Below are 14845 nucleotides of genomic sequence, written 5' to 3' on the forward strand. Positions count from 1 at the left end.
GTACTCAATATCAATTTCCATCTTTGCTCCTTAAAGTTAAGCTAAAGCCCACTTCATGATTCATTAATGCCAAATTTTAAGATAACAAAACCAATAACATTCATTAAAATAAAAAAATCTCTACCTTAGTTGTCACAAATAAATCTTCACGTGAAATCCTTCCACTGCTAAGCCACTCATCAAGGACCTCTCCAATCGCCGACTCATTTTGATATAAAAATGCGGTGTCAATGTGTCGGTATCCACATTCCAATGCTGTATTTATAATAGCCTTGATTTCCTCACTTTTGGCCTATAAATGCAGAAAATTTACAAATCTCTCACTATACCTTTACAACTATATTTAATTTTAATTTTATTCTCATTTACTGGTTTAATCCTTCGCATAGAGATATTTATTAATAAAATTTTCTGAGTGAACAATATAGAAAAGGGTGTACATCATGCAGGGAAGGTGAGGTAATTAAGAGAAATTTATTGTCTTTTATATTTTTGCATTCATCCCCGAAAAGCTGATACTAGACACTGCATCCAATGGTGCTTTTCTGTAGAATTCCTGTACATAAATATCAGAATCTTTTAAACCAGCTTGCCTTTTTCATAAATAAATTATACATGTGTAAAATTGCTGTACTTGATATGAAAATGATTTTATTTGCTAATGAAACGAATGTCTGAAACATTCCTAGTGCACGTTAAAACATCAGAAAATCATGCTTTACTCCAATATGCAATAAATTGTTCAAAGCAAAATCTTACCCCTATCCTCATACCCATGTGACATTATCAATGTAGCCTAGGCCTACTAGCCTATCATAACTATATATCGCTCATTTACTCAGAGTCTACAGAATTTCCAAAATTTAAAGAGGCGTAGCAAAACTAACCTAAGTTTCATTACTGGCCAGTAAAAAAAAAAAAAGGGTATTTCTAAGTATTAGCTCCACACGGACTGTATGGAACGGTTCCACGAATACGAAAGGCATTATGGAGCCATATGTTCAAGAAGGGATTGGCTAAGGAAATCTACAATAAAAAGGAAGCATACTAACATACCGTACCTAACCTAACCTGGTAGGCCGTGTTATTTAGCAGGAGGGCGAACCCCCGGTGAAGTAAACTTTTTACCAAAAGTTTCCCTCCCTATAACACTGCATGCGCGATAGCAAAAATATAATCAGTTCTGAATTTAAGGTAATTCTAAGCCGGCTGTCCGCGGTGAGCTAGACTGTGGCAATTGGAGTTTTTCTATGTTATTTTACTTGCTTTACAAGAATTTAAAGTAATATTTTGTCGGCCGGTTGTAACTAAACTGTAATTGACCTTTGAAGACTACACGACTTGAATTACCTAACGCAGAGTAGGTCTAAGCCGGCATTCCGCGGCAAGCCCGCCCCCCCACCTCCATAGCTAATACGGCAAAACTGTAACCAGTAAACACCTCTAGGGTACGTTATGTTGCTATTTTTAGGGGTGTTTACTGGTTACAATTTTGCCGTAATAGCTATGGAGGGGTGGGGGGCTTGCCGCGGAATGCTGGCTTAGACCTACCCTGCGTTAGGCAATTCAAGCCGCGTAGTCTTCAAAGGTCAATGACAGCTTAGTTACAGCCGGCCGACAAAATATTACTTTAAATTCTTGTAAAACAAGTAAAATAACATAGGAAAACGTCAACTGCCATAGTCTAGCACACCGCGGACAGCCGGCTTAGAATTACCGAAGTTAATTACAGATTAATTACAGTCGAGCGACAAAAAACAACGGTAATTTCTAGATAAGCCCCAAAATACCATACAAAGAGTCAATTTCCAAGGTAATACCCGACGCAGAGCTAATACTTGGTTCTACCAAAAAAAAAAAAAAAAAAAAAATAGTGTCAAAAGACAAATTGCAATATGATGGGTGCAGGTTAAACTCACAATCAGCTACCAGTAAGATCGGTCTAGTTTAACCACACACCTGGAAAGTTCCTATCCCGATAATCGGCATTTTCTTTCCATTCGGCAGATCAACGGAGGGTACAGATTTCATTTTTACCAATTTCGAATACACAAATTACACCAACGTGATAAAATGGGAGCGCTAACGAAATTAGCGAAGGCGCCGAGTGTTACATAAGAAGTTTATCATGTGGGCAGTCGGTTATAAGTGACAGAAGACTAGGCCTAGTCATTATGACTATTTTAAACATTTCATTTTATGGATTACGCTTGTCTTATGCCTATACAGGTTCTTGTTAATAAATAAAATTTGAATAATTTTGTAAATTATTATTGGCTGTGCTATCCCTTATGCCAGCATAGGTTCTCGTTCACGGAGCAACCCACTTAGCTTTCTCCCATGTAAAGAACGAAACTTATAAACACCGACAGCTGTCCCTAGGTCCCTCCCCCGGCCCGCACGCCCGCATTAATTAAAAATGTTATTTATCTCCGTTCTAATGAACTCAGTGCATGTGGCGTAACATTCATGTCTAAAATGTTTCTCGGGTACATTTTAGACCAGAAAATCAGTTCAGAAACGAAATTTAAAGTTTCGAGTACTTGTTGCTGAGACGATGCTTTCCCTTTACATAAATTACATAACAGCCACACTGAAATCGCTGATTGATCGTTACAATGCATCATAGTCTTAACTTAAAATTAAAGAATCATAATAACATGTGAAGAAGGAACAAACTACTGGGTGCAGTCGCGAATAAAGGATCAATATTTTTCTCTCCGAATTGCTCTACGGTACTTGAGATACATGAGCTCAAATGCCAATTAAAATGGGAATCTGGTTACTGTATAGTTGCAAGATGGTGGTAATGATGACTTGCGAGATAACCAAGGTCTGAGGAAATGAAGATACGGATTTCAAAGCAAAAAAAAAAAGGAGGAAAAAAGTGTTGGAAATCGAGTAAAATGCTTGCGAAGCAAGTCATATCATTAATTATCAGGCAGAACTGCTGATTATATATGCACAATCAGAAACTTTTCCACAGCAGTCATTTCAGGCCGTTATGTTCTTTTTATCTTGTCTCATTTATAATAAATATATCAATGATGAATTTCCCTGGGAAATGTTCACTAACAATGGGTGATTAACCCCCAAGGGAGCAGTTATTTCAAGAAAATGCTTTTCTAAAGTAATATTTTTAAAATCCATTCCTCGACTATGTAGAATATGCATTTTATTTCAGTAGTTTTTAAGAAACATTGCAGCTCAGAAAACCACTTGGGACAACTTTAGCATTGTTTTTATATTCGCTTTTTTATGTAGTTTTTATTGTTTCTTCCTTGGATATCACAACACGCTTAATGCAATGAGCAATATATTGTTTTAAGAAGCAAACATCTGGACATCACAGCACGAAAAATGATATTTAAAACTCAAAAGAATCTACAAAAATTTTGTAAGTGAATCTTCCAAGTTAATAGCATAATTTTTTTTTATTGAAACACATCATATGGAATCACAGATATAACAGTAAATGTGCAATTAGAAAATGACATAAATATTTTGTGCATGTTCTTTTGTATTACTTTTTTAACCTGTCCATATTTTAAGTGGTATAACAGGGTTATTTTTTTATTAGCTTTATCAAGATCAATGTATTCTATAATATACTATCTTACGAAGCGAATACATTGTTTGTATAAGCCATTATATAATCATAACTGTGAAAGTTTAGTAACTGTCATTAAGTTCTAACTGATATCTTTAAATTTTCTGCCGAAAATAGTCGAAAAATTTGTTTTTCAGAATTAAGGTGAGCCCTACTAACTGGACTGCTTTACAGTTTCCAAAATTATGGTGGTGGTGAAGTTTAAAGCTTTTCAGAGTTAATCAAGAGTTACTGCCTCTGATACTATTGAATATATTTTTACTGATATGGAATAATGTATTATCATATACTTCGATCTTTTAAGAAACTAGAATTTGTATGTCTGATGTAAAAGAATATATATATATATATATATATATATATATATATATATATATATATATATATATATATATATATATATATATATATTACAAAAACGGGGTTTCAATGAGAGCAAACGAAATTTATAAACGTGATTGCATAAGCCTGCACAGACGACAAGCTCAATGATTACCGTTGGTCCTATAAAGAAGTCTCATCCGTAAATAATTCCTCTTCATGCTTTTATGAATGAATGCAGAAACGCTTTCTTTATTTACATTCGTAACTATTATTCAGAAAAAATACTTCATATTCATAAGCAAGTTGACATTTGCCCAGCTGGTCGAAACAAAAGGTTGCAGCGGGTGGGTGGTTCCGGTTCATAAAGAAGAAGAAGAAGAAGAAGAGGTGGATTAACAAACATGCATATAAATATCAATGAACGCATTCCACAGCTGCTGCGCGATCTCTCAGCGGAACAGCCACCGAAATCTGATCTCTCGATGCCCTGTCTAACTACAATCATCTAGATAACAAGATAAAGCAATGATTTATAGGATGATTTCCCCGTCGTAAAATCTCCCGAACTCTCTCTCTCTCTATCTCTGTCTATGAAGGGACAGTTTTTCTCCCTTTAAAGACTCCTGTTGTACATCTTAACAACTCGATCCGGCGCTTGTAGTTTCGTATTACGGTCTAATGAGAGAATCCTATTCGCGTTTCATTCGTGTATTTCCTTCTTAGGCAATCTTCGATTCGTAGCTCGTTATCCAATCGGTGTGTCATGCTGATGGTTCCCTGTGTACCGGAAGCTGAGTCATTATTGGTAACATTATTTTTTATATTTGTTTACACAAGGGCCAAAAGCAAGGGCTGTGCAAAAAGTCAGCATCCGCCTGTGATTAGTGATAATGCGTTTGCTTGTAATTTTATACATATATATTTATATATATATATATATATATATATATATATATATATATATATATATATATATATATATATATATATATATATATATATATATATATATATATATATATATAGATAGAGAGAGAGAGAGAGAGAGAGAGAGAGAGAGAGAGAGAGAGAGAGAGCCGGTGAATCATTTCGATGATTAAAAATGATTTGTGGGTTATTTACTTATCGGAATGACCAACTTATCAGGATTATCGGAATGATAATTCGTCATGAGTTTTAAAAAATGTCGTTTCAAGATAATACTCATTGTTTTTTACTGCATTAAGCGTTTTAATGTAATGATCTTTAGACTATCTTTGTACACATCCCAAAAATAGCCTACAGATTTTTTTATGTTTATAAAAAATAAAAATAACAAAAATAGTCTCCACATTTTTTATATACATCACAAAAAACCAAATACACAAATAAACAAGACTTTCTCATGGTAGGATTCATATCTGGGTCCCACAGACTTTCCCGCCGAATGAGAAGAATGTTAGCAACATCCGTCGAATGTTTTGGAGCATCTGATATTACGAATTTGCTACCGGATAAACGCTCTTTCCGTATCCCCCTAATAAATTGTGAAATACTGTTTTTTTTCTTCTTCTTCTTCTTTTTAATACACCAGAACATCCGCTCTGAAATGTCCAGAAATCGTAAGGGAGTTTAGAACGTTTCTATAAATTGTTCTCTTGCTTTTACGAAGACTTGATTTTATTTTTTACTTTTTTAGCGAACGTAAACATTCCCTCCTTTTCCACGGAATCTGTTGAACGTTGGCGATTCATAAAGTTTCTCTTAGATCACATGAATGGATAATTCAGTGCCTAGTCTTTCAATAATAATAATAATAATAATAATAATAATAATAATAATAATAATAATAATAAATAAAAAATAATAATAAAAATACAATAATAATAATAATAATAATAATAATAATAATAATAGTAATCATAATAATTAATAAATAAAAAATAAAATAATAATAATAATAATAATAATAATAATAATAATAATAATAATAATAATAATAATAATATCCTTCATTTCAGCTCGGGGCCATACGCATGGAATATACAAAGTAGTGGCCAATACAATACGCACAATTTAGATACACGAGATAAAAGGATAAAAATAGTAATCGGCTATATCCAATCAGTTGCTGAAACAGTAGCAACAACAGTATTCGTAATAATAGTAATCACAATAGTAATATTGAAATACTACTAAAAATAAGAAAGATGACAATAAAAAAAAAACAGTTGCACACAAACTCGCACTAAGGGATCTTAGGTGGGTGCAGAAATTCAGGTACGGAATGCTAAATACAAAAAGTGAAAAATGCGCCGAAGTTTCTTCGACGCAATAGAGTTTTCTGTACAGACGCTACAGCGTATAATCAAGGCCACCGAAAACAGATCGATCTTTCGGTGGTCTCGGTATCATGCTGTATGAGCCGCGGCCCTTGAAACTTTAACCACGGCCGGTGGTGGCCTATCCTATATCGCTGCCAGAAGCACGATTATGGCTAACTTTAACATTAAATAAAATAAAAACTACTGAGGCTAGAGGGCTGCAATTTGGTATGTTTGATGACTGGAGGGTGGATGATTGACATACCAATTTGCAGCCCTCTAGCCTCAGTAGTTTTTAAGATCTCAGGGAGGACAGAATAAGTGCGAACAGAAAAAGTGCGGACAGAATAAAGTGCCGACGGACAGACAAAGCCGGCACAATAGGTTTTATTTTTTTACAGAAAACTAAACAGTGAAAAAGCAAGCCTCTATAATAATAATAATAATAATAATAATAATAATAATAATAATAATAATAAATAACAGAATCTGAAGATAATACCTAATAATTGCAATAATAGAGAATAAGTGTGCACAGCAACTAAGGCCATACCTACGTGAAGAAAGAAAATGTCAATTATGGTTTGAGTGACTGATTAACTGATAAAAAGGTCAAAATATCAAACGTTGCTTGATGGTCATATCAGGCACCTCAGCGGGAAGTGCCCATATAGCCACTGCTTGCAAACGCTGGGTTAGGCCGCTGCTTATTCCCTGGGGGTAAGATTCAGCCGTCCTAGTCCCACAGTAAGGAAAACGGTGTTTTAATTTCCATTAAAGTTGAAAAAAGTTTTTGCCTTCTGAAACTTGAATATCACAGAAAGTTGAAACATAACTGGCTTGAGAAACTTGATGCAAGGAATGTTCTAGCTGCTTCCATGCAAGCAAAATACAGAAACTTAACTCCTGTGGAGTTAGGAAACAGGTTCCTAGCACTCATACAGCTGAGAAGAGAGAACTAAATTAAATCTGGAGAAAAGTGTTTTTGCCTCCACAAACAGGAAATGACTTAATGCTTGTTTGCGGGAAGCCTAGAAAACTTTATTATTATTATTATTATTATTATTATTATTATTATTATTATTATTATTATTATTATTATTATTATTATTATTATTATCTGAATGATTAAAAATTAGCATGGAACATGCTAAAAGTTGCAGGAAGTGGAGAAAACTTATTATTATTATTATTATTATTATTATTTGAAGTGATTAAAAACTAGCATGTTCTGCTAAAAAGGCCACTGATTTGTAAATAAACCTTCACCTTTAAAGAAGACTGAAGAAAGAGCGAAAGAAAGGCGAGAGAGGAGAGATAAGACAATAAAAAAATATCGGACTCACATTACGACCACCAACATCCAAAACACAGTGTACTCCAAGAGACGAAAATAAATTTCTAATCTCCACAAAACCAAAATATCAATTTTATCCCTCGCTCCCAAAGTCCAGGAAACTGGAAGGATGTCTGGCTTTCAATGATATCATGATACAAAGGTTCTACGCCTGGAAATGACTGGAAATGAAGGATTTCAAGTATAAAAATTTATAGATTCAAATCTGATAAAATGAATAATTTTGAGCTTCAGCAGTGACAAATAATTAAATTTCCAGTTTAGCTTCCAGAAAGTGTATTTGATAAGATGCACATTTGTTGTTTCCACACGCATTTACGACGCAAGAAATACGAAGCAGCCCACATCCTTCATTTCACACTTGTCTTCATTACTTCTGAAGTGACATTTTACTGCTCTTTTCATCACTTCTGAAATGACACTTCACTGCTCTTTTCATCATTTTACATTCTTCTTCATTACTCCTGAAATGTCACTTTACTGTTCTTTTCGCCCTTTTATATTTGACTTCACTAATTCTGAAACATCACATTGCTCTTATTTCCTATATGCAAAGCACCTATACAGATCTAAAGAGGGAAGTGAAATGAGGAAGCAGAGGAGAATGAATGGGGAAGTTCCTCAACCTGGAGGTGAGAACCGCTGCCCATCAGGAACTACAAATAATACCCTTCAATTTCCACGGCCAGTTGCTCTTCCCGCTTCCTGCGTGTTTGACGGACGGCCCCGGCGGGACAGGGGGCCACGGCGGAGAGTGACAGAATGCAGTGCCGCTGAGTGCCATGTGTCCCCCGGGGCGCACCCCCTTCCCCCCGAAAGGAAAATAGATTCAAGGTCGCAGCTGAGGAATCTGGGGGTCGACACTGGGAGAGAGGAAGGTAGAGAGGATTTCGGGGTCATGAATGGTGTGGTGTTGGGGAGGGGGGGGAGGAGGGGGGAAGGGAGGGGGGGGGAAGGGAGGGAGGAGAGGGAGAGATAGAGAGGAGTAAGGAGATGATGGATGGGCGGGACTCCATCACTCCATTACGCCATCTGTCTCCAGACCTGAGTCACAGCCTCCTGTCATTTGTAATTCTTCCTCCATGAGGTATGTCTCTCTCTCTCTCTCTCTCTCTCTCTCTCTCTCTCTCTCTCTCTCTCTCTCTCTGAAGGAGGATGTTGCTTCGTCCTCTATTGCAAATCAGAATGCGTTTCGTCACTTTTAAGATTCCCTTGGAATCCCCTTCCGGAATTCAATAAACAGAGAAAGTACATAATTTCCGGCCCATTTCAAATTATCTGTGGCCTCTAAAATAACGAAAAAAAGCCATCTAAAATGAAGAAATAATTCAATGCGATTGTTCATCTTGTAAGTTTTAGGACGGGATTTCTGTTCTGATTACCTGTATTTGTTAAAGCCATCATTTGTGACTTGCTGTTAATTCAAATGGGTAGGATGGAAACGAGGAATCTGGCCTCTAAATGAGACTATGTATCAAGTAAATAGTAAATTATATTTTAAATGTGCGCTTGTTTGACTCTTTGGGAGGTCACTAAAACACCTGGATTGTGTGGCATCATTCTCTCTCTCTCTCTCTCTCTCTCTCTCTCTCTCTCTCTCTTTTGCTTTTTATTTTACTCTTTCTTACGGCTCCGAACACTTCCCTCCACTTACTCTATTGAACATAACCTGAGAGTGAGGACGCGTAGAAGAGAGATTCCAGAAATAGATGGAAAGCTAAGGCGAGCCTTCAGGATGTCAGAAAGGCCCCTTTGTCCCCAAAATAAAACCTTTCCGCAGGTCCTCACGAGTGACGCAAAACAGCCAAAAGGGATTCCTTGTGCGGAAGAAGGTTTCTGCATTGATGTCAGGTTTGAAAATGTTTTTGCAATGACTCTCAACAAAAAATTAAAAAATAAAAATATAAGATTTACCTTGACATTGGCGATGACGTCGTACATCTGGATAAGACTGGGTTTATCAGTGACGTCAAAAAAAGGTATAGAGGAATATTTACTTTCTTTTTGAAATACAGTAAAATTGCACTGGTTGGGTTGCGTGCGTCTACGCATGTGTGAGTAAAGTTACACATACACACAGACACACATACACACACATTATATATATATATATATATATATATACATATATATGTATATATATACATATATATACACACATGATAAATGTATTTTTCTCTGTCAGCTGCGTACGGCTATCATGCATCTCCTGTATATATAACAGTCCTTACCTGTCCAAAAACCAACTGTAATACCCATATGTAACTATACACACTTATCTTGAGAACACAAACATGACTAACACATCCGTTCCAGTGACGTCACGTCCTTTAAAACATAAAATTTCGGTCATTAAACAAAGAAGAAGAAAAAGGTTAACAATAAATCTTACCCTTAAAAAGCTCCCCCCCTCCCCCCAACTTCCTATACGCAAATAGGAAAACGCGTACAAGGGTCTTTGTCAAATTAATTACCGTGAAATGACTCTACAGCGGAATTTCTTAGCTGTCAGAATAAGTGGAAGGAAAACTAGTTCAGACGTTAGGTAAGAACTGGCGATATTCGGTGTTTGCGCGCATGCGTTCGTAAAAAGTATATTTTTCCTCAGTTTCACTGTGAGTAAACAAACTTTTTACCCTGGAAAATTAAGGTTACGAAGCTAAAATATTAATTGAACCTCTCTTTGCTTGTCTTAGTTCAGATTCAAGAAACATATTATCAGATATCCCAAAAAGTTGTACGTGATAGAACCCATGAGCTAGTTCAGCTCCGCAAGAAAATGAAAGAAGCCTCTAACCTTGGTTAAATAATAAGCTTTTAACTTGTACAGACCAAGTACGCAAAAAACACCAGTAAAAGAGAGTAAAACAAGACAGCAAAACAACTGCTATTTCCCTGCGCTATCAAAATCCCAGAGGCGGCGGTGGGCAGAAGAAGCGCTGATGAAGACGGGACCCAGCGGCTGGTCATGAAGATGCCGTGATCGTAAGACCAGAGAGAATATTGACTCAGAGCACGATGGAAAGACACCATAGCGGTGAGGTTGCTCCAGAGCTGTCGGGTGGTTGGGAGTCGGGTGTCTGACGAGAGCTAAAACGGGTCACAATGAGGCTTTAAAGCCACCAAAGTAAGAACGGTATAGATGTCTTTCAATTCTTCTTCAATGTGTATTAGTTTAGCCTATACTGTTGCCAGACTTCAACAAAGGTTAAGAAAGTGATGTGCGTGTAGGATCGATAAACCGGTATCTAAGTTGGTGTAACTTTCCAGCCGAGTAATATAGGCCCTGGAAAACATTGCTGAAGGCAAAACACTTAACAGAAATTATTAGTATCGAAACCATACAGCAAGGACAAAAACTGTATACAGAGAGCGTGTGTTATGCAATGTGAATTTGAAAGTATTTTTACAGTGAATAATGTATGAAATTCACTGATCATGGTTATTCATGAAAGAGAGAGAGAGAGAGAGAGAGAGAGAGAGAGAGAGAGAGAGAGAGAGAGAGAGAGAGAGAGAGAGACACGGCGTTGATAGCGTGAGACCAAGTAGATTGGAGTTTCGAGTTGTAGACTAAACAACCAATGTCGAGATATGGGAACCTAAGGAGGAGCTAAAGACGTGGTTATTAAATGAAAGGTCAGCAAAATTGACCTGATTTGTCCTTTGCCAAAAGTGGGAGTTGGAATTGAACCATTAAGATTAAAGTAGGCTTCCTCAAAGAGGAGGAGTTTTCTTCCACATAGGTCCAGAGCTCATTTTTATCAATTTTTAGTTAGAGTTAACTTGAACCCATTCTGGGTAAGATCTGTGTCGCTCTCCTCTCTGAAACCAAGAAAAATTTCTAAGTCCAGTGTGGCTGGCCGTGTGAACTATTATAGTGTTATAAGAATAAAACCTAAGAAAGTGCCCGGCGAATCCCTTACCCCTCCTGAAATAAGATAGACAGTGAAGAAGAATAATTACCAAGTTTACTGCGTCGCTAAGAGTTAACCAAAAGTTATCGGCTATCGCAGAACTCTATACCCAGGTCTTACCAAGGTGAAACAACAACAAACAGAAGCAGAGACATTCATATTTGAGATCCTGTAACACTTGTACCAGAGGTACTTAGAAGGTATAAATGAATCCTCGTATTTAAACTCGTAAATTAAGAGCTAAACAAATAGCCTTCAAACAAAACCATTTGAAAACAGATGAAAAGCAACGCCTACTTCTCTTCCACCAATATCATGTACTTCAGAATAAAAATAAACACCAAGAAATCTATAAAGCTGTTTACCTGCATGACAACCAAATTTATGCTTAGTCACACAGTACACTTGGTCACTCCCTGGTTGAAAGGAAACCTATTGTTGACATAAGCACGTCCCAGTGATTTCACAACTCTGACGTCCGTGAAGGCGGTTATTCCTCTTTAAATATAAATAACTATCTTACCACTATTTCTTGCAACTTATCAATACGTTCGAATGCATTAAATGGAAAGGAAAATCTCGGTTCTGCAACTCTTTATTAGTACTCAAGATGTTGGTTGCTGGTGGAGCGGCGTCAGGAGAATTCACAGGTGGATTAAAAGTATAAATCTTAATGTAAACACTGCTTACGTTTCCGTTCGAATTTTTTTTTTAAGTTTGATTTAATAAAAAAAATTATAATTGAAATTCCGCCATGAAATTATTTATAATGCGAATTCGGTCTTAAAAATTTTTCCATAGAAGTTGGCAACACTGTGCTGAGATGCTCATTCCCACAACGAACAGATTTTCACAGATTATCGAGTTTTTTCAACATATTTTCGTCTCCTCTTCCCTCAAAGTCCAGGAATACAATGCCTGTAATGTGTCTGAATGATGGAAAACGAAGTATTTCTTTTAATCTTCATTATTTCGATACTTCCTAAGTCACGTTGTTTGTGTCATGGAAGTAATGACCTTTCAATGAAATTGCAACGTCACGGGGATTAAGATACTTCTATTTGTTGCTCGTATTTGTAGAGAACAGTTTTTACCTTCTAATCAAAGAGGAGAACTTGAAAACTAGCAGAATCAGGTAATATTGTCAAGTATATCCTTTTTTAAAATGACGAAGGTTAATCACCACGCAAAAGCCTTTGACTTTGACTTTTGAAGTAAAGCTAAAAATGTTTCAAAAAACGTCACTGACCTTAGTAGAGTTATATATGCTTACAGAATACATATTACCGATAATAAAATGCAACTTCATGGATTCTGTAAACTTGGTAGCTGAAATATGGGAATACAGATTAGTCCGAGATTAGCATCTATACCAGATAAAATAATAATAATAATAATAATAATAATAATAATAATAATAATAATAATAATAATAATAATAATAATTATTATTATTATTATTATTATTATTATTATTATTATTATTATGAATACTGTTCCCAAAGAGTCTTTGTCGATTACGATTAGATGAATATGCTTAGTGTTCACTAAAACCTGTACATATACTGTCCGATAATTTAAAACATTTATTATTATTATTATTATTATTATTATTATTATTATTATTATTATTATTATTATTATTATTATATCTTGTTCACCCCTTCACAAAAGCTACATGCAAACCACTTTTCAATACAATGAATAATGAAGGAATAGCATTTCATTTACTTTTGAAATACTGCACTTCTTTTAGCTTTGAGGAAAAAATTCACAGTAACAAACATGAAAGCATTAATAAGTTTATTACTAGGAGCATTCCACGACTGGCGAGTTCTTGAAATTTCATTAATGTGAAATAATAAGAAGCTTAATTTTAACACGGGTTCAAATGAGATTTATGTTTAACCATCCAACTTGTTCCTTAGGACGATTCGAACCTGAATGGAAATTTGGTCTTCGAAGGCTACACGTTCTTAAACGACAGACATTCAGTGAGATTTAAAACTTGGGATTCACCCCCAGCTCATTCAACACTGATTTATTACGATAAAACTGTTGAGATTAGAATATAGAATTTGGGCCAAAGGCCAAGCACTGGGACCTATAAGGTCATTCAGCGTTGAAAGGGAAATTGAGCGTAAAAAGGTCTGAAAGGTGTAACAGGAGGAAAACCTCGCAGTTGCACTATGAAACAACTGTTAAGAGAGGGTTCAGGAAAGTAAGATGGAAAAAAGAGAATATGAACGGAGGAACGGTAAAAGGAGAGAAAGAGGTTACAGCCAGGGACCGAAGGGACGCTGCAAAGGACCTTAAGTAATGCCTACAGTGCACCGCGTGAGTGATGTATGAAAGGCGCAAGTGAAGGAGACCTCTTATCAGTTCACGACGCTTTCGGTGCCTCAACGTGAAAGTGTGGAACTGTGATGCCGTGCATGGGAAGGGGAGGGGAGGGGGGTGTAATGATGGACTCATAAATGGTGTAATGTCCCTCGCGGGATAAGGATATTCGTACTGGTAAGCAGGAAGATCATTATTAGTTCGACCCTCTCACTCGTTACGGTTCCTCTCTCTCTCTCTCTCTCTCTCTCTCTCTCTCTCTCTCTCTCTCTCTCTCTCTCTCTCGCTCACACTCACGCGCATGCATATGAAAATGGTATTAAGTGGAAATAACCGCGGTTAGGAATATGAAATAATGCATAAAAACCTTCACATTTATAAAGCACGTTTCCAAATACATTGGGTCTTTGAGTGAGTAAGTGAGTGAGTGAGTGAGTGAGTGTGTGTGTGAGTGTGTGTGTGCATATAATATATATATATATATATATATATATATATATATATATATATATATATATATATATATATATCACAAATATTATGCCGCAGATATCGTTTAATATTCAGTTAACTACACTACACCTTGGGAATAACTTACACCCAATCGGAATCATAATTGATAAATGCTTCGTCCCCGGCAGGATTCGACCCGCTGTGCCTGGTTTAGATACAACGATAGACAGTGATTTTAACCGCTCGGGTGGTGAATAAGGTTTTACTTTTAAATACCACATTTTCATGAGACCATTACGTCACACTTCTAGATTCTCAAAGGGCTCGGCAGAATAAGCAAGCGTTCAGAAGCGACAAAGCAAATGAAGAATGTATGTTATAACTGAACCTTCTTATGAAATTGCACTTTTAATGGCTGTTTTCTTACTGGAGATTCCATGAAAGCTGGCTGAATTTCCAAGAGCCGAGAAGGATGATTTCAACCCAAATTAACACTAAAATATGTTTAAATTTTGATTGACAGGAGGTATATTAATTTTCAGAC

At 36.2% G+C, this 14845-nt stretch overlaps 1 protein-coding gene across 3 annotated transcripts in view; it reads right to left on the reverse strand.

The window, feature by feature from the left end:
* The window catches only part of LOC136852407 (prostaglandin F synthase 1-like), a 40803-nt gene that overhangs the window by 23810 nt on the left and 2148 nt on the right, over positions 1-14845 (reverse strand). The window contains exons 1-2 of one of the 3 annotated variants that reach the window (XM_067127021.1): positions 1960-2160; positions 125-292 (exon numbers count right to left, since the gene is read on the reverse strand). In XM_067127021.1, coding sequence (XP_066983122.1) covers positions 125-292; positions 1960-2031 — 240 coding nt within the window. In that variant the 5' untranslated portion in view covers positions 2032-2160. Of the gene's footprint in view, positions 1-124; positions 293-1959; positions 2162-14845 lie in introns of those variants that run through there. The other 2 variants (XM_067127023.1, XM_067127024.1) reach the window with 2 other exon arrangements.

The sequence above is a fragment of the Macrobrachium rosenbergii genome, chromosome 25 (assembly GCF_040412425.1).
Source record: "Macrobrachium rosenbergii isolate ZJJX-2024 chromosome 25, ASM4041242v1, whole genome shotgun sequence".
Taxonomy (NCBI): Eukaryota; Metazoa; Arthropoda; class Malacostraca; order Decapoda; family Palaemonidae; genus Macrobrachium; species Macrobrachium rosenbergii.